Raw genomic sequence first — 23,648 nt, 5'->3', positions numbered from 1 at the left:
AATGATATAGGAAACTATTGGTGGTTCTTAAAGAGTTAAGTAATGATTTGTAAACGTAAAATTATTAATTTTCAGCTGTTACAATCGTCCCTTTACTTCTTGTTACAATCGTCTCCAAGACGCCATTTCAGCTTCATTTGGCAAAAACAATGCTAGTTAATCAACAAAACTAATTTTTTTTATTGAAATGTTAATTAAGGTGTCCACTTACATATTCGGTTAATAATTTTTATTTGTTTAAACAAAACTACTTTGTTACAATATAATATTTTAATACCAAAAAAAGTACTTACGTAGCGTGAAAGTATCTTTTGTGATGTAACTCTTTCAAAAGTACATAAAAATGGTTGCCAACAGGGGTGTACATGTAGATTTATTAAATACACCTTGTGCGCCACCTAGGAACCAAATCTAGAAACCGACACTCGTAATTTTTGCTCTGTTACAATCGTACCCTGTTACAATTGACCCCACTCTCCCCTACAGCTTACATGATATGAAATAATTTTAATTCAGCTAAATTCACCGGAAAGGACTATTTTAAACTTTAAAAATTGCTCTCACGTGATCGGATCAAAACATCCTTTTCAGTCCTTTATTTTCGACCTCAATTTTACGTAGCATATGTCGAACACGGTAAAAATACGACTCGCCAATTAGTCAACGGTGACGTTCAAGCTCATCAATAATAGTTTTATAAACTTTATTTCACCTCGATTAACTTTTGGTCTAAATTTTTCTAAAAAATGAATTGTAAAATTCATCTATAAATTAAAATCGACCATTTTTCTTAAATGACATTATTATCAATCATTTACTTAATGTCTATGAATACCATTAGAGTGCATCTTCTAATTTGGTCTATCGTTAATTCATTCAACTAAGTACTTTACACCACTTAATCCATAGAATAGAGTTAATTGGCTACGATTCCTTTCTTTAGTGAATGAGTTAATCGCATGACTTCAACCTCAAATGTGACGATTAACTTCTAATCTACTGACAGTTTTTTGTAACACATCTGCATTGAATTCACTAGTGAATATAAATTCGTCAAGAGCCTGCCTATTTCAGTTAAACTAAAGTTTACTAAACTGTGGTGACATTACTGATCTAGTCTTTTATGAAGACCTTTCTAAACTGCGAAATGCATCTGCCATTACGCACACATGTGCACATTCAAATAATTCATTGTATATGATTTTGAGTCCTTTAATTATAAAATGAGTCACATTGGATTTTGAATTTTTAGTATTGAACTCTATGGTTTGGTTCTTTTTTCCAATGCAATTTATGTTATTTTAATATAAGTTTTCATCCACGAGTTCCTGGTTGGCAAAGTGCTGGACTTGCGTTCGTAAGAACGGGAGTTCGAATCCAGTCGGCCGAAGACTCCCCGTGCAGTAAATGGTTACTGGTGCACGTTAAATTTGTCAGGGTCATGAAGTCCTCCATGTTCCCATAACAAATTAAATCTCTGGGGGTACTGAATTGGAGATTGATCGTTTTCTGGTTCAGGTCAAAATTACGATCTGTGGATGAATGAATGAATGGATGTATGAATGGGTCCGCCCAATAAACGGATGTGACGAATTGGTGTGGCAGAAGTCGAATTTTCGACCATAGATGGCGCCACTGGAAAACTACGACATCCATGAGTTGCACGACGCCATGAGTTACTGTAATGACCATTTGTTTTCTTTTCATTTAATTTACCAAATAATGCTATGATAGATCTTGGTTCAGCGACTGTTTAGAGGAAGGAAGAAAAAAAAGCAAATCAATCTTTAATTGTAATGTCAAGTCGATTTATAATCCTCTAATTTGCGGTTCTGCAATCAACGACTAACTATTTTGAAAGCTGGACTGACTTTTTGGCTCTGCTGTTGTTGCCACCCGATTCTTAAAAGGAAATAGCACCCAATTATTATGACATGATGAAAAATTTTCCTTTATTTGAGGGGTCGAGGGCAAAAGGTAATTTTCTCCCTCTCCTCCATCCCTTTTACACCCTCTTATGAAGACAGGTAATTTATTAACTACCGATCCACCTATTTCTATAATTAAGTCTTCAAAATTTTCGAGGCAAGTATATAAAAAAAATATATACTATATACCCCTCGTAATAGGTTTGAATGCTTCATAGTTCATTCTCGTATGAAAAGAGATTTGACAACACTTGTAGATCATCTTTCAACGCGCATGTACTCTAATAACAGGTTGTTATTAAGAAGATAAAATGCTATGTGTTATGAATACTATTTAAATTTAATTATCAATAATTAAGTATTTACATACATTGTGAAGAATGGCATCGTTGAAACAGATACCACATTATACTAAATCTTACAGTGCGTAGCGTTTTTAATAAGTTCTTGAAGGTGCTTATTTTCGTTTTTTAAAAGCCTTTAAAGGTGCTTTTTTCATTGGATGTTTTTTTAAAAAGTGCTTAATTTTCCCTTTTCGAAAATGAGACTTTTTTTTTTCTTTACCGTGTCAATTTTCGCGACGTATTAAGCAAGAGCTATGCTTTTCACATTGTTCTGTTCAACGTTTTCGAAATTCATTCAACCACAATCTATTTCAGCTTACCCTCGATCCATAACCAGGGGTCTGTCTGTGAATTTACTACCGTTTACCAATACCTTTACAAATTCAATTTTAGGAAAAACGGTAGTTTCACAAAATACTTTTTCTTAAAATTTTATTTTTGTATCCTTAAAGAAACGATAAATCTATATTTTTACCATGTTTTTGTATTGATTTTTTAATATAATTTTTAATTTTTCACAAATTATGTCGAAATTTTCACAAAATAGGTACATTTCAGAGAAACCTAGACAGACCCCCGATAACGTATGAAAGCGCCCATCATTTTACAGGTTTGATGAAGTACTTCTGCGTTCGGTGAGATTATTGCATTCTCATGTGCATTTTGCAAGATATTCTCAATTTTAAACTTTATTTTCCACCCTCGGAAAATCTTGCATTTTTAAATTTATCATTTTTTTTATTATCATGATCTTTGAATGTTATTTTGTATTTTGTTGACGTATATAGTGCTTAAAAAGTTATTTTTTGTTGAAAGATTTGACTACGCATTTTAAATCTACAACGCGTGTTTTTTTCTTCTCCCCCCCCCCCCTCTTGTCTACTAAAAACGTTTTTTGTACATTTATATATTTATAGGATTTGTCTTATTTGTATATTTATATATTTATAGGATTTGTCTTATTTGTATATTTATAGGATTTGTCTTATTTGTATATTTATAGGATTTGTCTTATTTGTATATTTATATATTTATAGACTTTGTCTTATTTGTATATTTATATATTTATAGGATTTGTCTTATTTGTATATTTATATATTTATTGGTTAAGTCGTTATCTTACAAATCAAGTGGCAATAAAATAATTTTACTTATTTTTTTTTTTCTGTGTGGAAACATATGATCACACGACAAGCAATTAGTAAAGATCTGAAACGAAAATTGTATGTATAAGATAAAATAGAACAAAATATTTTTTATAGGTTTTGGGATGCTAAATTCCCATTCCTAAAACAGTTTAAAGACTACATTAAATAAAAATAAGATAGTGGTAAATTTAGGGTTTGCTGGTTTAAACCAATCTGATAAACCATGGTTTTAAACCACGGTTTAAACCAAACTAGTTTAAAAAAACCGGCTGGAGTCTTTAAAAAATTTTTATATTTATTTTCTTGCTTTTCGAGACAAAAAACTATCTAAAAGTTGATGGAAAACTTCGTTTGTATTAAAAGATTTTCAATAGTAAACACAGTTTTTGCAAAAATTACTATTTTCATTTACAACTAATAAAAATTTGTATTGTAATTAATATTTAATTTTGTAAGATTATTATTAATAGACTTATTACTATTATTTTCATTTATATCTGTTTTCTGTACTAAATAAAAATTATTTGAATAGCATTTTTGAAGTTTATTGATAAACGGAAATGATTGAGGAACGAAAATGATTCAGAATAATTTGCGCGAAATGATAAAAAATAATTAACTTGACAAACGCAGCTCAAAAAGAAATTGTAGTAATTCATAAATGTTAAATTATTTTCTCGATCAATAATATAATTGCTTGTTGGATTTTGAACAAAAATCTTCTAATAAATTTTATCAATACATTTTACAAATACAATCCAAACATTCTTACTTAGCATTATAAAAATAAATAATCAATTCACACTTAGACCTCAGCTGTTTGTTCAAAACATAGCTAAATTTAAGTACGAAATTTAAAAAAAAACATTACTGTGAACTTTTTATTACTAAGAATTTTTCTCAATATCAACGCTTTTTTCAAGTCATTTTAAGTCAGCAATTGCTAATAATAATTAAAATAATAAATAAATAAATTATAAATAAATACATGAAATAAAACTATTTTATGTGAGTAAAATAATTAAGAGAAATGTCAATTTTCAAACTGTTAATACCTTAAGCTAGTTACATTTCCATCTTTCAATTATAAATTTCATAATTGTTATTAAGAATTTTTTATTTTATTAGATTGATATGACGAATAAACACTAGAAAGATAATTACACTTTCTTTTCAGAGAAAAAAGAATAATCCACGTGTAAGATAGCATTTTTGCATATATAATAGTTATGCACCTGTTAGAATGACTTTTTTTTTTACCCAATCAGCTCTCGTCTTAATTAACATTAATGGTGTTTAATTTTAGGTTATAAATCTTAAAGAGTGATAAGATTATCACCTAACTAGGCGTATGCTTGTAATAAATCATTTATTTGATTGCCTTCGTGCTGAGTTTCGAAAGTATAATTGTTAGGTGATATATACAAACATTTCAATTTTTTTCACGTAATGGACATTTGTTATGCTAACTAGACATTTTGTTTGGCACTAAATCACTTCATTTAAATATCCATATATTGGTGAATAAAAATTGTCAGTGCGTATGGATTTACTGAAATATATTGAAAAAAAAATCTGCTTTAAAATTAAATAGTATGTGCAATGATCAATGTGTGAATTGAATGAAGAAATCAAAACTATTTTCTTTGATAATAAATATTTATATAGTGCTTCGCTTTATAAAAAAAATTCTTAAGCTGTGACGATTTTGTATAAAAATGACTTCATAAAAATCAAACGATCTATTACGGATTTTTAGCAATTTTAGCTCCGTTAACGGAAGTGGGAAAAGTACAGGAAAACTCTATTTATTGATTATTTTATTGTTTTCCGAAAAACATTGCAAAGGTATATATTGCAGATAAGTAATATTTTTTAAAAAAAATGATTTAGATTTAAATTTTCCTTCTTTTAGACCATACAAAATGTCTTTTTGAGAAATATTAAATCGTTACATTTTTCTAGTGAATAATTGTTTTAAATTTCTTATGAAAATGGAAAGTGCGTTAATGTAATAAAGATGACGTTCGTAATATTTTTTTTTATCTAAGAGAAAAGAAAAAAACTTATTTGAGTTATTTTTAAAATTAAAGAAAAGAATTTTCTGAGTATCTCTTTTAAACTTTTTCTGTTAACTTTTTCCTTCCTTTGTAAGTTTATTTCAGCCGTATAATTTTAATCTTTTTTTTTTCTTCTAAAGATTGCATTATTAAGATTCATATCTGGCAACATGCAGATATGTTCTTTTTTGCTACTTTTGATTGAAATCTAATCGATTGCGAATTATAAAATAAAGAAATGTTGTTATTGTTGTTTCCAATGCTACTTACCACTCTGGCAAGCCTGCTTGGTGAAACCGAGAAAATTTTAGGCAGAGTGTGCGTTTCTTGTTTTTCAGTGGCGCCATCTATGGCCAGAAATTCAACAAAGTAAAGAAATAAAAATCTCGAAGGAAAAATTAATTTTCTACAACAATAAACAAATGCATATTTAAAGGGAAGAAATTTACAAAAAAGCACTTTTGCAATAACTTTCGTACAGATTGTAATATCGGAACAAAATTCGTGTTACATTTACAAATAAAAAATGCTCTTTCAGCACGTTAATAACTCCGTAATTGAATTTCAGCTAGCTGCAAATCAGCCTAACACGGCATTTTTTTTGCAACTTTAACAGTTAATAATTCCTGAACTAATTATCAAATCTTATTTTTGTTCAATATCGCCTTACACCCTGTACTTTTTTCTGCACGTTTCCATAATCTTTAACTTCTAACTCTTGTACATTTTGTACAGAAACGCAAAATGTATCGTAAAGCGAAAGAAGGGAGAAGAAGAAAAAAAATGCCATTTTCGAACAAATTGGATTGTAGAAAAACAACTGTTTTAAGTTCATACTGCAAGTCCCGTTCAGAATACCAAATATCAACTATGTCGTTGCATTCCTCCCACCCGTGTGTTATTTTTTCCTATAATTAATAATTCTCAAACAAATTATTATCGAAACGAATTTCTATCAAATGAAATTTTTTTTATTTCGTCGTAATCTCATCAGTTTTCTGCGCACTTCTTCAGGTTTCTAAGTCTTAAATCTAACACGAATTATTATGAATGTTATTATGGAAAGGAATTTTTATCGAATGAAATTTTATTATTTCATCGCAATCTCATCATTTTTCTTCACACTTCTGCAAGTTTCTCAGTCTTAGTTTCTAAGTCTTAAATCTAACACGAATTACAATGAATGTTATTATCGAAACGAATTTTTATCGAATGAAATTTTATTATTTCATCTTAATCGCATCAGTTTTCGGCACACTTCTTCAGGTTTCTAAGTCTTAATTTTAAAACGAATTATTATGAATGTTATTATTGAATCTAATTTCTATCGAATGAAATTTTATTATTTCATCGTAATCTCATCAGTTTTCGGCACACTTCTTCAGGTTTCTAAGTCTTAGTTTTTGCTCACCAAAACAAAATGTAACGTTAAGTTAAACACCCAAAACAGCGGCGACGCCCTTTACAGTTTTTTAATATAGAAAAACGTTCGTTTTTTTTCTCATTACTTGGGCAGACGAACAGGTTGTTGTTGTATTTGTACTCTTCTTTGTGTTTTTTATTTGCTAAATAAAAAAATAAAAAAAAGATCAATCATAATTTTTTACTCAAACATATTAAAAATATTTTTTTAAACTATATTTTTTATTATAATATCATTAAATAGTGATTATTTAATTTTTTTCAGACATTAAAATTGCTGTATTGTACATAAACATCACATCGAGTTCAAATAGCTGTTTTTAAAAATAGACACGCTATAATTAATTTTGAACAGATTGCTTCTACTACTCAAGTTAAATGAACCGTAAAATAACAGCGTTTTGCAATAAATTGAGTCATCAATATAAGTTTTTGTTTTTCCCATTTCATGCAAACAACTAATTTCCAATAGGCTACAGCCCATGGTGGATATTTAAGTCAAATGTTCACAGCTGAGTCTTAAAAACTAAGGGAAGAGCACAGGATAAACATCAGGAGGCCCCGCAGCCTGTTCTAGACATAGACCTCCCAAGTTGACCTTGGTCTTTTTTTTTATTTTTTATCAGGTATGCTGTTTTTGTTTTTTTACCTGGCCTGTAGTGCAGCATATTGATAGTTTCCATTAAACGGGGAATGCGTTTTGGTAGATTGCTTTCTTCGCGGTATTGATAATTTCGTCAGATGTATCATTTGGCGAAGGTATTGGATAATTGGATTGTAGTGCTCTGATTGGGATAATAATTTTTTGATTGCTTTTTAGCATCGATAAATGTAATTCGCTGATTTTATTTTGAGCTTAATGGCTGTTTGAGAGAAATTCTTCTTTGGGAGTTGAAATTAAAATATCCAAATCGAAAAATCGTGGGGACATTGTCGCAGAACGTTACCGAGTTCTTGCAGAAAGAATTTTCCTTTGGGAAGTAAAAAAATTAGCTTTTCTTTCCTGCAGAAATTTCGAAGAAAAGATTTTATCTTTTCTGCAGAATTATATTTAAAAGATGCCTTTCTCGTGCATCGGAGTGGAGAAAACTTATGATTTTTCTATTATCATTTGAGAATAATGAAAAAATAAAGTATTATGAAGTAAAAAAATTTAGTTTTCTTTTCTGTATAAATTTTCGTTCTATTTTTTCATGCAGTTATTACCGCTTTTAAAATCCGATATTTTTTAATACGATATTATTTATTACAACAACTGAATCTCGAAATGAAAACACGCATTTAGTAACCCCTTTTAAAGAGTCTAACATCGACGTCGATCTCTTTTTTTTCTCCGGTAGTTACTGCTACGGATTTCATGATTTTTTTAAATTTTTTTTAATGAGATGATGAATTACAAAATTCGAAAAAGAAACAATTAGTATGTTATCTTCCTAGAAAATGTAAGAATATTGCCCATAATATTAGAATAAAAAAAATAAAAAATTACGTATTCAGTTAAGCAAATTATTTTTTTTGATCCGATTTATTTATTTGAAGTTAACGCTTATGTTACTTTAAATTAGTAACATGTATATTTGTTATTTTTAAAAGTATCTTGCAGAAAGATATTACCACTAGAGAGGTATGTCGCAGACAGCCCGAAAATTTTTTGCCGCAGGGATCCAAAAATTATCATCCACAGTGCGAAAATTATCTGTTTGTGTTTACTTAATTTACGTTTATTTAAACTTATTAAATTATGTCAAAGTGTATCTAAATAGTTTAAAATAAAATAAGTAAAAATTAAATAAAAATTTGACATGCCGCTATTTTGTTTTATTCCAATAAATCGAAGTCAAAAGGAAAGAAAAAAAATCCCTCTGATGGTTTTAATTTTCTAATAGAATGCCTTTCAATATTTTAAACTTATAAACACTTTCTCATATTGCTTAAATTGCGTTTAATTATAATAAAGTCAGTTTTTACGGGGTGCTCATGAAAAATTTTATCAAAAAAGTTCTATTTGTTGCTAGGCGTTCTAAAAGTTCTATTTGTTGCTGCTGGTGGCAAAATATTTTTCTATTTATTATAAGCCACAGACTTGTTTGAGAAATTTTCCCTTGAAAAGTACCATTCAAAGTACTCGCAGGGAAAAGTACTCTTCAAGATCTCGTTGGTTGAACACTTCATGTATAAATGACGGGGGGGAAATGGCGAATTTCGCTGTATTTGAAAAAAAAGACTTCGTTTTCATTATTTTAACAAAAATTTCATTACGTAAAACTGTTGCAAATTACGAGTTAAATAGTAACAATTTATGACGTAATACTTAAGGAGTTGAAAAACAAATTTTGAATATTATTAGTTGCTCAACCAATGAGATCTGGATTTTACTGAAAATTTTATACTACGCACAGTCTACTAATACAAAGAATTTAAAACATTGTGTAGTCTTGTGGTAGAAAGCAACTGCGTTATAATCTATAATTTTGCACCAAAATAAGAGAAAGTCAGTGTTTATAAGGAAGTGAAACTTAAAGCATGTGATAGAAAATTCTATTAGATTTAGAAACATGTAATGGAATCCATTACACGTTTCTAAATTCAATAGAAATTTTCTGTCGTACCTTTAACTAATTGAACACTCATAATTATAAATAGTGTTGAAATTAGATGAAATATTTTTGTTTTATAATTATGCACAGAATACAATTAGCTTAAATTCGAAACTAATCGAATCAAGAATGCGAATTACTCACCGAAACGTTTTATCAAAGCAACGTTGTAATCTTTTTTTTCAAGATAAATATATCCTTCACTACAGTAAATTGTACCCTTCCATATCCTTATAATTCTTAATTTAGCTAAGGTAAATGATTTCATTTATTGAAAATGTTCAGTTCAAAATAGCGGTCAACTGAAGTTTCATTTTTATTTACAGGAAACATGTTATCAGCGTCTAAGAATACACAGTGACAACAATTCAAGATCATCGAAGTTTATCAGCAGGTCCAGATCGGATCGAAGTCGTCGCCATGAATTCGAAGAAAATTTCAACGTGCGGACAATTGAGCTGTGCTTTGAAATTAACCATGGCGTCCATTAGATGATTAAACTGTGATATATACTTCTTTTTAAATTGACAGCCATGAAGCTGAAATTAAGGACTTTATATTCTCCATGTGTATGGGGATATTATTGTGTTCTGTGGTTCCTGTGTTCAATTCACCTATCTGCCGGGTTTGCAGACTCAAAATTGATAACTAGAGAAGGTATGTAATTATAATTTTTGTAAACTTTCTTTTTGTTTAGTATGTGCACCTTGAAAGTCATGAGAAATCATGGAGAGTCATGGATTTCGGTATTGAACAAAATTTGTCATGAAATGTCATGCTTTTAACTATTTAAAAAAAAAAAAATCATGGAAAGTCATGGATTTAGGTGGCCGAAAAATCTAATTTTTAAAATGGAATTCCCCCCCCCCCAAATTTCTGAATGTCTGAATTTGTAACAAAATCTCCACTCACAATCATATTTTACTAAAATATTTTTATCATGTTCTTTAAAAATCATGCTGTTCTTTCAAAAAATGAAAGAAAGAACATCATTTCAAGTGCGAATTATCTTTTTAATTTCTGTGATTTCAGAATTTTTTTTATTTATTTCTTATTTATTTTATCAATTGAAAATTCTAGCTAAAGCAAGGCAGTCATTGGCGAATTTATTTTAAATTCCGAAATGAGAACAGAAAAATCACTAATATTTCTTTCCTGTCGGATGAACAAGAGAAGTATCTTTAGAAAATAATTCTGCAGAAAAATAATAAGAAGAAAAATGTGCTTTTTTTTTCCAACTATTTTATTGCTTTAACTCTTTCTTTTTAGTCTATTTTTTAAATTTAAAATCTATAAATATGAAGATGCATAGTATAACAGTTTCGGTTATACCTATCATTTCAATTAATGTTATTATAATGCTTTTTTAAATTCATTGTTGTGTTTTTTGACGGGGAAAATAGAGTAACTTCATTAAGTCTTGAAAAATTCTTGGAATAGTTCATGAAAAGTGATGGATTTGAAAATCTTAAAATGTTACAGATAACCTGCATTTGATGGTTCTTTAGGTTTTAAAAAGTTTAAAAGTGTGAAATCGGCCAAATGACTTCGTTACTGAGTCCTACTTAAAACTTTAAAACTTGTAATTTATAAAACTATCATTCTTATCTGTTGCGACATTCGGACTAAATATTAAAAATAAATAAATTACAGCTTTAATTAAGATTGAGGGAATGAAAATATTTATATACCAAGCTTTTATGCATCTATTTCCTCCATTTAAATTTATTTAAAAATATATTTTCTCACTTATTGCATTGCAAAAATAGCATTAGAACCTGTCCCAAAAGCGGCGCCATTCAATGATATAAAAACTTTAAATTGGTTTTAAACTTTAATGTTTATTTTTCTAGATGTTTTTTTTTTCTGATTCAAATCATTTGTTAAAACGTGTAAACAGCACTAACTGTTAAATTTATATTTCTGCAGTTAATTATAAATTTTAAATGTAATTCAGTTATTTGTCGCATTTTGAAAACATTTAGGTCAACTTGCGTGCAAGTATTTCAAGACTTGTCGGTTCTGGGCTTTTCGTTGCTAACTTTAGACATTTCTTGTTGTAAAATTATGAAGAAATTTAATAATTTCTTCAGAATTCATCAAGCTAATATAAATAGTTTTTTCTTGAAAAACTACGAAAAAGTTTTTTTTCTTTAATAAGTTATGATGAAAAACTGATATTTGTATCTCGAGACTTTTTTGTTGTAAAATTATGGGGGGAAATATTGTTCATTTTCGCACTTATCCTTTTTTATTTTAAAATTTTGACCGATTTTAGATCAGTCAATTGTAAAAAGTTTAAAAAACCTGCATGATTTTTTATTTAGGGTTGCTAATTGCTAATTTGAACCATTTTCAGTATTTAAAAAAATTTTTTTTTTTAAAAATTACTTCTATTGTAAAATTATGAAAAAATGTTTTGGGAAGTTTCGTCTCTTGATATTATATCAAACTTTGGATCCATTAATATGGTTAATTGAATAAACCATGGGGGTTATTTACGTAGTGTGAGGTGGGTACATGGGTGTATAGAAGAATAAAAATCAACTTAAGTTTAAGTTAAAAACAAGCTAAAGAATTTATTTGATTATTAATTTTGCTAGTACTTAGCAGAAGGTGTGTGTATATATGTAGCATAAAAAGCTTCAACTAATCTTTTTATGTTATTCCTTGTCTGTAAATCTTTTTCTTAATTTATTATTCAAAACGAAACGCTCTTTCTCACACTTTAATATTCACATCCCGTCTTTTAATCTATTTTTATTTCAAGAATGCATTAATTAGCATTTCAAAATTTTTCCCTTTCCAAACTGAGAGAACCCCGCGACCTGTTTAATAGACCAATTACAATTACTGAGATTTCCCTTATTCCCTAAAACGAGACATTTTACGGATTTACTTTGCAAGATTTTCCCTAACTTTCATTGAGGAGCACATCCATTTTGTGTCACTTTGATGATTGTTCTCTCTCTTGTAATTATTAAATAAATATTGTACCCCTCTTTCCATGCCTGAGACCTGTTTTTAGCCTTCCACTCGGCAAAAACGTTAGATCTTGGACATATTTTCGTTAGATATATTTTCTGTCGAAAATTGGGCACACGACTAACTTTGAAACACCTGCATTAGCATAAGTTATCTGAGATTTTCATTGCTAAATCTATAGACATTTCCTATAACAAAATTCTGAAAAAAATTTCGTATTTCGTTCAAAATTATGAAATTTTTTTTGATTGTTAATTCTACATATTTCCTGTTGTAAAATTTTGAAGAAAAAAAATTTTTTTTTTTTTTTTACAAATTTTTTTCGATATTTTTTCTTAGTAGCTTTAGATTTGTCTTGTTTCTATAAATTCAGTTCAATTCTATTTCATTTTTAGAGAGGAAAATAAAAAAAAAAAAAAAAAAGCACCGCCGCTGTGATTTGTGGTGACATTAATAATACTTCTTTTTTTTCCCTTTCAAAATTGCTTTTGATTTAGGAATACCGGAAATTAAAGTTGTCTTTTGGCTGGTTGTCTTTATCTTTCTTGACAAACCGTGACGCCAAGTCAGTTTAACGTCTCACTTTAAATCTCTTTTCGTCCTCTTTTTAGTACCCAATATGACTAACTACCGTTTTGTAAGGACTATGGCGGTGGCCTTGTGTCTGCGTACTCACATTTTATATAGCATTATTTACAAAACTTGTTTTGGAATAAAGGTTTTTATTTATTAACTTATTTATTCTTTTTTTGTAAATGAAAAAGATATTGCTTTCCTTTACAAGATGCCTCTGTGTAGTGTTGTTCAAGTGTTTTTTTTTTTTTTTTTTTTTTTTTTTAAATTGTAAATAATGTTTAAGTATAATGTTAATTTACCCTTTAAACTTTTTAAATAGGTAATTTTAACTCTTCAAATAGAGAGCATTTTTTTTATCTTTGTTATTTAAACTTGTCAGGGTGCGTAGCGTTTTTAAAAAGTGCTTAAAGGTGCTTATTTTTGATTTTCGTCTTTTAAAAGCCTTAAAGGTGCTTTTTTCATTGGGTGTTTTTAAAAATTGCTTAATTTTCCCTTTTTCAATATGAGATTTTTCCTTTACCATGGTGGTTTTCGCTTCGAATTATGCAAAAAGACACGGTTCACATTGTTCTATTCAACGCTTTCACAATTATTTCAACCTCTATCTATTTCGGCGTATCGTCAGTCCGTAGCATATGAAAACTCCATTCGTTTTACATGATTCAAAATTTCAAAACGATGCCAAAAGGTTTATTTAATTTAATTTATTTTTTTTTGACATGACGGTTAAAACAAGATCAAACCGTCAATTGTCAAAAACTTTCCAACCCTGTCAAATTATGTTTTTTTTTTTTTTTTAAAGTGCTTGAAAGGTGCTTAAAAGGTTCTTATTTTTTGTTGAATAATTTGGCTACCTGACTTGTTCAAATTTAATTAAATGTTTGATTGACAAAATCTGCTTTCAATTAAAAATCTGGGATCGTTATTAAATAAATTAAAAGTGCAGAACGAAGATTTTTTTTAAAAAGGAAAAGAAAGGATGGTCACAGAATAGAATTTTTTTAAAATCAATTTTGAAAAAAAAAGAGGGAGGGGGTTGAGGAATTTAATTAAAATAACCTAAAAGTCAGAGAAAATAAATGATGCCGTGAAGTTCAATTTTTTCCCCCTCAAAAATAAATAAATTGGTCTTGTAATAATTTTTTTTTTTAGAAAAATATTTTTTTTTATAACTCAAATAGCGTGTTTTGTAATATATTTTCTGTAGGTGAATAAGGCTTAACTATAAAAAATGAGCAGTACAATTTTTGCCACTGTTTATGAAAATCAGGGAAATCCGATAAAATCGCTCTGAAAAAATTAGGTGAAAGTAATTTTTCTTTTAAGTAAGTCTCTTAAGTAATTTTTTAAAATTTTTTTATTTCCCTTTCGTAATAAAATGCCACCATTAAATGTGTTTAATTTTTTATTTTGAAAAAAGGGAAGAAAAATCGTAATGAATATTTCTATGAATTATTTAAACTCTAATGTAAATATTATATTCAAACATGACAAAATTGACTTTCCACTTTTTTGTTTTAGAAAAGTATGTAACAAGTATTTTTTCCCCTTCTAGCTTTCATTATAAAATTTAAACATGTCTTGTTTAGTTCTAAAGAATATATATATATTTTTTCGTTTATAGAAAAGGCAACGACAAGCCTCTTTTTAAATTTTTTCCATCGTTTGTTGTTGAAAGTACCTATTCCCATATAAGTGTGATAGGAGGCTTCGTATAAAGTACATATCTGGAAGCAATAGCAAGGAACAGTTTGGTGCAAAATGCCATCTTAGGAAAAAACGTTGAACTCCTCACTATATGTATTTTCCCAAACCTTTCAAATGGTCCATCAGTTTTGTACATGATATTATGAAACGGTAGCACTGTTTTTCTAATTAATTTCTTTAAAATTGTGCAAAAATATAAATAATTTTTTTTTCTAGGATCGAATTTTTAAATGTGAAAAGTGTCTCCTGGTGATTTTTCTTTTCGCAAACCGTCTTTTAAAACGTTCTAAACGTATTGACAAGTAATAAGTTTCCTCTAAAAAAGCAATTTTTTTTGTGAATTTTTAAAATTATAAATTTTAAAAATTCACCAGTTGCGCTAAATTTTCTCAAACAACGAATTTTCAAAATAAATAAATATATAAATATTAATAATAATGAATAAAAAAAAATAAAAAATAAATATAAACTCTATAAATTAAGACTCTTTAAATTTTAAATTAATTGAGCTTCATTGTAGTTTTTATCAGAATAAATTGGCCAGTTAATTGTGAGAATAATAAATGATTACAAATGTTATTTTCAGAATGGTGACGTTGTTGATTAAGTATTAACCCTAATAAGGTTTTTTATTTCGTTTTATGCATGACCTATTTATTTCACATACAAAGTAAACATTACTTTTCGTTAAATGTATTGTCTGAGAGAACAACTGTGGAATTTATTTTTTTAAATTACTTTATTTGTTATCAGAAAAATCACCAAAAAAGCTTATTTTCTGTAAAAACAATATTATTTCAAAATTAGACCAGTCCTCGCAACACACAGCGCAGATGGTTGTTTACGTTCCATTAAATTAACTATTATACAAGTATTATTATACTTGTTATAACTATTATACTTGTATATTTAGGTATAATGGGAAATACGCAATTACTTTATAAAAAAATTAGGCAGAAATACTTGCAATTCTATAATAATTGGCTTCTTTGGCGCAGATGGGGGCACTAATGACCCTTTTATGTATATATTTTTTCTGATTGCTGTAATTATAAGTAAAAATATATTTTTGTATTTTTAAATTTTCAGAAAATAGTCTAGTGGTTACTATAAAAAGTTCTGTTAGATTATCTGGAATTATATTTGTTCTGAAATATAAAATCCAGAGTAAAGGAGTTTAAAAAAAGAATTTTTTTTCCGTTCAAATTTAAAAATTTATCAATAATTTATATTGTGAATTAAAGAAATTGCATTGATGAATTACTATTTCTCTTAGTTCTAATTAAGTGCAAATTAAAAAAATTTTGTTTGATGCTGTATGTTTTGTAAACCAAGAATTATTAAAATGCTAAATATAATTATTATTTATTTTTACCTAAATTATTAAAAAAATAATAAAAAAAGTATGAAAATTATATTTAAAGAAAATTCTGTTATCAGTTAGTGTTTAAAATTTTTTTTACCAAAAATTAGTCGTGATGATCCAGCAAGGTGGCATATGAAATTATCAAAGCTATTATAAAAATCCTCTAAAAAAGATTTTTTATTATCATGTTTGTCTTGTTTCTATTTCTATTTTGCCTCGATAATTTTTTTCTCTATTTGGCGGAAACAATTAATTTCTTTATTGACATATATTTAATTGTACAACTAAATGTTTGATTTTTAAAAATATTAATAAAAAATAAAAAATTTTGTTGAAGGAGTGTTATAAAGTGTTACGTTGTTATACATTATCTATGATTGATTTTATGAAAATGATTTATTTTGAAATTTAAATTTAATAAGATTGATAAAAAAAAAATTCGTATTTAAATTTTGAAATTCAAAAATTTTTTGTAGACAAAATAATATTATTTTCAGAGCACATAATGTTGACTGTGAAAAGAATTTTAATTTTCACGATTTCTTTTAAAAATAGTCTTAGAAGAAATCATAAAAAGTTATCTTATGATCTTGCGTCAAATTTGGAAGCAAAATTTCACGGAATGTTAATTAAGTTAATTTTTGGTTAGTTTTCTTATAAATTCTTTCAATTAACAATCAATTCATAAAATAAATTGAGATTATTTTATAAACAGTTATAAATTTACAAAAAAAAAAAAAAAAAAGTGCTTATATTATTCTGGGAGAATATATGGATATTTTTTATAATCAAGCGATCATATTTATTATTTTTATTTAATGCTATTAAATTATAACGGTGTCTATTCATCTGCAAAAAAAAAAAAAAAAAAAAAAANAAAAAAAAAAAAAAAAAAAAAAAAAAAAAAAAAAAAAAAAAAAAAAACGTTTTAATTTCAAAATAATTTTTTTCCAAATTAATTCATTTTAGAAATTTACTAGAATTTTATTCCCCCCCTTCGCCAATTAAAAAAATTTTTGTGTACTTTGCAATTATTATTCAGCTAACTATTTTGCCTCAAAAACGATCACATCACTAATTCTTTTTCAAATATTCACATAATATTTATCTTGGCATTCAAAGTCAGGATAATATATTTAGTATGGTGGCCAAGATATTTATACATCTTATCTGTATTTATATTTTTCCTTGTAGATGGCAGCACTACAGCTAGTTTTTCTACCTTCCTTACCATAAATTGTAAACAAGTCGTTTTCTCCTCAATGATTGTAAAACAAAATAATTTTACATGCACTTTTATTTTAGCTTACTATGAAAAATGTGTTAGCTAAGCACAAAATGTTTTTTGGGGCAGGATGAATTTTTTTGGACAGTACGTAAGAACTGAAGTTGATAATATTTTTCTTGAAGCATGTTTGTTAACTTCAAAATCAATACTTTAAAGAAAAAGAATTATACAATTAAAGCCTAATTTCTTTTATCTATTTAATTTCAATTGGTTTATAATATCATTATTTATGCATGCTTATATTTTATTGTGAATAAGTATTACATATTTTAACTGACATTGACAAATTTTTATACTTGTTTTTATTTTTATTTGTATGTCATTAATATAATTTCTGAATAAATTTTATTTTCTATTTAGATATTAAGTCTTCTGTTGAGGTTTTTAGTCAAACAAATGTTAGATCATTTGGTCAATTACTCTTTGATATTCAAAGGTTTCAACTCATTGTAGGTGCAAGGTAAGTTTTATTCCCTCTTGATTTTTCACCTTTAAATGTTAAACAAACAAAATATATAAAAAGGGATGGAAACTTTACTTTGTGTATTCATTTAAAAGAATCAAATTTTTTATATTTTGATCTTTTTACAGGGATTGTAGAAGCGGGGAGGTGGGACTTTAGCCTTCTCAATTTTTATAAAAGGTTACATAGCCCCTTCTAAAATTACAATCTTTCACTTAATATTAGAGTAATTTAATTCACAATTTAAAAAAAAATTGTGTCAGAAGTTTAAAAAAATGTCTCTAAATCAAGTAATCTTTTACATTTGCTTGGTGAAAACTGCTACTAAATAATCTCTTACTCGTCCTCGCACAAAGGAAGTATCCATCCTTATTCCTGTCTGATGTGAAAATTCTTTGTTTTATATGTCACAGTAAATAGAATAAAAATAAATACTATAAAAAGATTATATATATATAATAGGATATCTTTTTTATTCATTTTATGATTCATTATATTACAAAGATTTTAATTTTGCATGATTTGATGATTATATATTTTTTCATAATAACTAAAGTATATTAACTCTGTAATTACTGTGAAAATTAAATTTAAAATGAAGGATTATATGTAATATTTTAATGGGCATATATTAGGCTATTGTTATTCTGTTGTGGTCTATTTTTTAATGAAATGTCTTATTTGGCATGTCTCTTTTTTTTATTTTTTATTTCTTTTATGTTAATGACAGCCATCATTAAGTCCATGCTTTTTTTTTTTTAAATTCTGTGCTTTGTTTTTTAGGGATTATTTATTCAGATTAAGCTTAGAGGGACTTAAAAAATTAGAGGAAGCTCATTGGTCTGCGAAGTCTGAGGATGTTCTTATGTGCAAACTAAAAGGAAAAAGTGAGGTTTGTATATTAAATTGATTATTTGCATTGTTGTAAATGTTATTACTTTACATTATAGTTAATTTATAGGATAGAATGATAATTAATTTACAAGACAAAATTTTTTTTATATTGTAATGCTATTTTTATTAACTTTATATATTCTTGTAAGTTTTTTTGTATTTGTTTTCAAAGTTAAACTTATTTTTTGTGAAACTTTTAGAGAAAATCCATTTATAAATGTATTTTTATTATTTAAAAATAAATAAATAACCGTGCTTCTTTACCTTGTTTATTTTTCTCTCCATATTCGAGATTGTGACTTTTATATTTATTTTAATATAATAATTTGTAGTTGAACTAATATTTATTTTTTAGGAAGATTGTATGAATTATATAAAAGTGTTACTGAATCACGGAAATAAGTTATTTGCATGCGGTACAAATGGATTTTCGCCTGAATGCTCTTGGAGAGATGTAAGTAGAATGCCTTCATTCTTTCCTTATGCGTAGGTTTTAAGAAGTATTCTTTTCTTAAAAGCAGGGTCTGCAAAATTCAGGAATTTTTTTTAAATCAGATTTATTTTATTTATATCAGTTTTTTTTTATTATAATTATTTAAAACAATTTTTTTCTTAAATTTGCTCATCAAATTATCTGATATATGTATTAATATTATTTAAAACAATAATAATGTGAAAATAGTTAATAATTCTGTTTTGTTTTTGTTTGTGGTATAACAATTTTCCACCCTTCTATTAAATAAATTGGTAACTTTTCTCCCTTTATAATAGTATGATGATTTTTTACAGTTCTTCGGCACAAATAAGAGCTAGTTTTTCATTAATTTGACTTATCAGTACATAACTTATTGTTTATTTCAATTACTATTAATTTTAACTTATTTAGTTTTTTAGAAAGCCCAATGACTGAGCGGTAGCGCTTCGCGCTGTCCTGCCACAGGTTCCTGGTTCGATCCTCGGGCCGGGCAAGGTTGTCTCAGCTTTTCATCCCTTCAGTGGGTCGATAAATGAGTACCAAGCATGCTTGGGAACTAAACACTGCGGGTTTCGCGTTCAGCTGACCACTTAACCGGAACATCTGCTCCTGCACCCCAGAGCCCAAAGGTCAAGAAAACTGAGATGGGCACAGTAGGCCTTGGGCCCTCTGTGGGCTGCCGTGCCGCTGAGTTTAGTTTAGTAATTTTTTTAGAAGTACATTTTGAAAGCGTAATTATAAACAAAATAAACATTTGGTTTCAGTTAATTCAGGAATACTAATTTAGTGACGTAGTCCTTCTATGCTACCACGTTCACCTCAATCATTCAGTTAATTGATTTAGTTAATATAGATCTAAGTTGATGTTACTTCAATTTACCTGTTCACTGGAACTCCTTCAATGATCAATGAGTTACAGATAGCAACCTTGATCACTCAGTTAATTGATTCAGTTAATATAGAACTAAGTTGACATTACTTCACTTTACCTGTCCACTGGATTAATGAGTTACAGATAGCAACCAATAGGAACAAGTTTCTATTGGGGGAATATAAATTTTTCAATATTAATGTTGCGAACAGAAACTGATTGATTTATTTCACTCAGTGATGATATAGTTCAACCTCTGTCTTGGACATATCTATAATTTTTTTTTTACATAAACGTGTATACTTTCATGCGTATACTTTTGTGAATCTTACCACTCTGTCTAAATTCTGCCTAACAGGTCTCCAGTGCTTGATGTGTATTTGAAATTAAATTTAGATAAAATATTTGCTTTTAATTTTTAAAATCTGTAAAAATCTGTTTTATTTATAAATGTTTGGCCATTGTTTCAAGGTACTAAAAATTACTTGTTTATACTCTATAGATTAATTCTTTGAAAACAAATGTGGAATATTTTGAGGGGAAAACGTTATGTCCGTACAGCCCATATGCCAACAGTACTGCGCTGATGACGACTCAAGGGGATTACTATCTAGCATCAACAATTGATTTTACTGAAACAGATCCTGTCATTTTCAAAGGCCAGGGGAAACCCCCGATTCTGCGTACAATTCAATATGATCCGAAATGGTTAAGCGGTAAGAAAATATTTTGTATTTTCTACCATAATCTGTAATAAAAATGTAAAATTTAAAGATTAGTGATTGCACTACAAAAAATAAATAACATGTTTATCTTCATGCAATACATACCGTCTTTATGCATGGGCTCACCCGGGGGCCCTTGAGAATCTTACTTTCTATAAATTGTATTAAAAAAGCTAAGAATAAAATTACCTTATATATTTTTTATAAACTTATATATTACCTTATATATTTTGTATATATTATATATATTACCCTATATATTTTGTAAATATTATATATATTACCTTATAATATATTACCTTATATATTTTGTATAAAGTGGGAAATTTTTTCCTACGAATAGTGATTGGTTATCATGCAAACACCAATAATTCGAATAGTTTATCAGCAAAGAAACTTAGGAAAGCAACCGAAATCTATTTTTCTACTTTCCATTGAAAATTTTAAGTGCTTCCAAAGTTTTCGAAATATTGAGAGCGTACTGTTGTATTTTATGAATAAGAAAAAGGCAGAACTCAATCGTATGACCCATTTCAAAAAATTGATTTTTTTTGTTTACTAGTTTTTTTTGAGTAAGAAATTTTTTTTAATGTGTGATTAAAAATTAATATCCTTGTTCCTTATTTGTCAATTTAATTGCTCTTTGCAGAACCAAACTTTGTTGCATCGTATGAAATTGAAAATTACACTTATTATTTCTTCCGGGAAGCAGCTGTTGAGTACATAAACTGTGGAAAAGTGAGGCACTTACATCATTGTTTTTTATTATTATTTCTTTCATTTTCTGTTTTCTTATTGCAAATTTATAATTACAGGCTATTTATTCACGAGTTGCCAGGATTTGTAAGAATGACCCAGGAGGAGATTTTCTTTTGAAAGGAAAATTTACAACTTTTGTGAAAGCTCGGTTAAACTGTTCTGTTCCGGGAAATTATCCCTTTTATTTTAACGAACTTCAAAGTGTTCATTTTATTGAAAAGGAAGAAATATTCTATGCAACGTTTACCACTCCCGTGTAAGTATCTGCAGTACCATTATTCTTCATTATGTATGAGAATTATTTTAAGATTTTTTGTTTTTGAATAATTGACTTTAAGCAATTTTTAAATGCATAGCTGAAAATTTCAGCTGTTGTAAGTGCTTAGTGATGTTTAATTTCTTACAAAAATATATATATTTTTATAGGAATAGCATTTATGGAACTGCAATTTGTGTGTTTAATTTATCAGCAATTGAAAATTCCTTCTCCGGTGTTTTTAAACACCAATCTACTGCTAAATCCACATGGGAAGCTCAAGCATCAGTACTGAAACACCATCAAGTAATAATAAAACTATTTTAATACTTCAAAAAAAAAAAAAAAAAAAAAAAAAAAAAAAAAAAAAAAAAAAAAAAAAAAAAAAAAANTTTTTTTTTTTTTTTTTTTTTTTTTTTTTTTTTTTTTTTTTTTTTTTTTTAAGAGTGCAAAATAATTTTTTCCAAATATCCTCCTGAACTTTTTCTAAAATTTGAACTTTTCTTTTCTGTTCAATTTTCTCTAGATTTTTATTTTATGAGCTGGTGCTTGTTTTTCAAGTGAAAATGTTTTAGTATCAAAAATCTAAAAGATGTTAAATTTTGTAACACTTTGAAAAGTTAAGAAGTTGAAATAAATTATTTTAAATTTGTTTTGATTAATTTCTCGTTTGGAATAAGCATTTAGTTTTAGGTTGAATCAGGTTTATGCAATTTCTCTCAGGCTTTTGAAGGCTTTATTTGAATAGCAGTCAGTCCTGGTCCATTTTTGTTCACTATGAGATTCAGATCCTGTACCTCTAATACAGGATGCTACAAAAAACAGCACAAATTTTTTTTAATATTACTTAATAATAAATAGATTAACAAACTTTAGTGCAGACTCTATTTTATTTATTTATTTTTAAAGAAGTTGCATAAAATTTTTTTTACCGGTTTTATTTTGGGTCTCATACTGTAAATGCATTGTTTTTTTTCTGTCTTGTCTAGTTTGTATTGCTTCTTTTTTGCATCAGAAATAGGTTATAATTTACTGTTCTTAAAATAGGAATGACTTACATGAACAAGGAAGTGACACTAACCCCATATTTTAATGTGTGGAGTCAGACCACTATTCAAATGGGTCTTCATTTAGTTTAATTGAATAACTATTTCATTATATGATTTGTTTCTTTTTTTAATGTTAAATTTTTTTTATAAAAATTTTATATACTTGAATTTTTTTTATTTTAAAAATTAGAACTTTTTTTTGAAATTGCACTTTGACTACTTATTTGCTCTACTTTTTCATGTATTGATAAAGGCAGTTTCTTAATCTCTTTTCGTTCCACTTCGTTTTTTCCTTCCTACTGTTTCCAAATTTTACAGAAATGTGTGTTCAATGTGACTATATCTAACAAATGTGTGACTCTATGTACCAATGTAACTTTTCCAAGTTTTTCATGACATGAAAGTTCTGATAAAACTATGCTCTTGTAGAGAAATTTTTTCGTTAAATACTTTAATTTTTAAATCATTCTAAGTCTGAAAATTTTAATGGTGTATTTCCTTGAATTATTTTGTTTTAACAATTTGTTATGACACCAGTTTCTTTTTAGCAACTTTGTTAACTGAGACTTTAAATTTTTTTACTCAAAAAATTCATATTAATTGTGTTATATTTCTAATATTTAATGCAATTATAGCGTCTTTTCCAGCTTGATGTGGCAGTTTTTCGTTAAAAAAGTAGAGAGAGAGAAATCAGATATTAATATATATTAATATGACCAGTAAAAAAGTAGCGCA

General features: G+C 27.5%; 1 protein-coding gene across 3 annotated transcripts in view; it reads left to right on the top strand.

Moving 5' to 3' along the window:
- The window catches only part of LOC107437956 (semaphorin-5A), a 276,806-nt gene that overhangs the window by 234,907 nt on the left and 18,251 nt on the right, over positions 1–23,648 (top strand). For all 3 annotated transcript variants that reach the window (XM_071185935.1, XM_016050106.4, XM_043039560.2), the window contains 8 exons: positions 9,826–10,156; positions 17,782–17,881; positions 18,668–18,776; positions 19,134–19,232; positions 20,627–20,840; positions 21,499–21,587; positions 21,665–21,864; positions 22,035–22,170. In XM_071185935.1, the coding sequence (XP_071042036.1) occupies positions 10,033–10,156; positions 17,782–17,881; positions 18,668–18,776; positions 19,134–19,232; positions 20,627–20,840; positions 21,499–21,587; positions 21,665–21,864; positions 22,035–22,170 (1,071 nt within the window). In that variant the 5' untranslated portion in view covers positions 9,826–10,032. The remainder of the gene's footprint in view (positions 1–9,825; positions 10,157–17,781; positions 17,882–18,667; positions 18,777–19,133; positions 19,233–20,626; positions 20,841–21,498; positions 21,588–21,664; positions 21,865–22,034; positions 22,171–23,648) is intronic.

This window comes from Parasteatoda tepidariorum, chromosome 9 (genome assembly GCF_043381705.1).
Source record: "Parasteatoda tepidariorum isolate YZ-2023 chromosome 9, CAS_Ptep_4.0, whole genome shotgun sequence".
NCBI classification, from domain to species: domain Eukaryota; kingdom Metazoa; phylum Arthropoda; class Arachnida; order Araneae; family Theridiidae; genus Parasteatoda; species Parasteatoda tepidariorum.
This window is presented reverse-complemented; position numbering and strand designations above follow the sequence as displayed.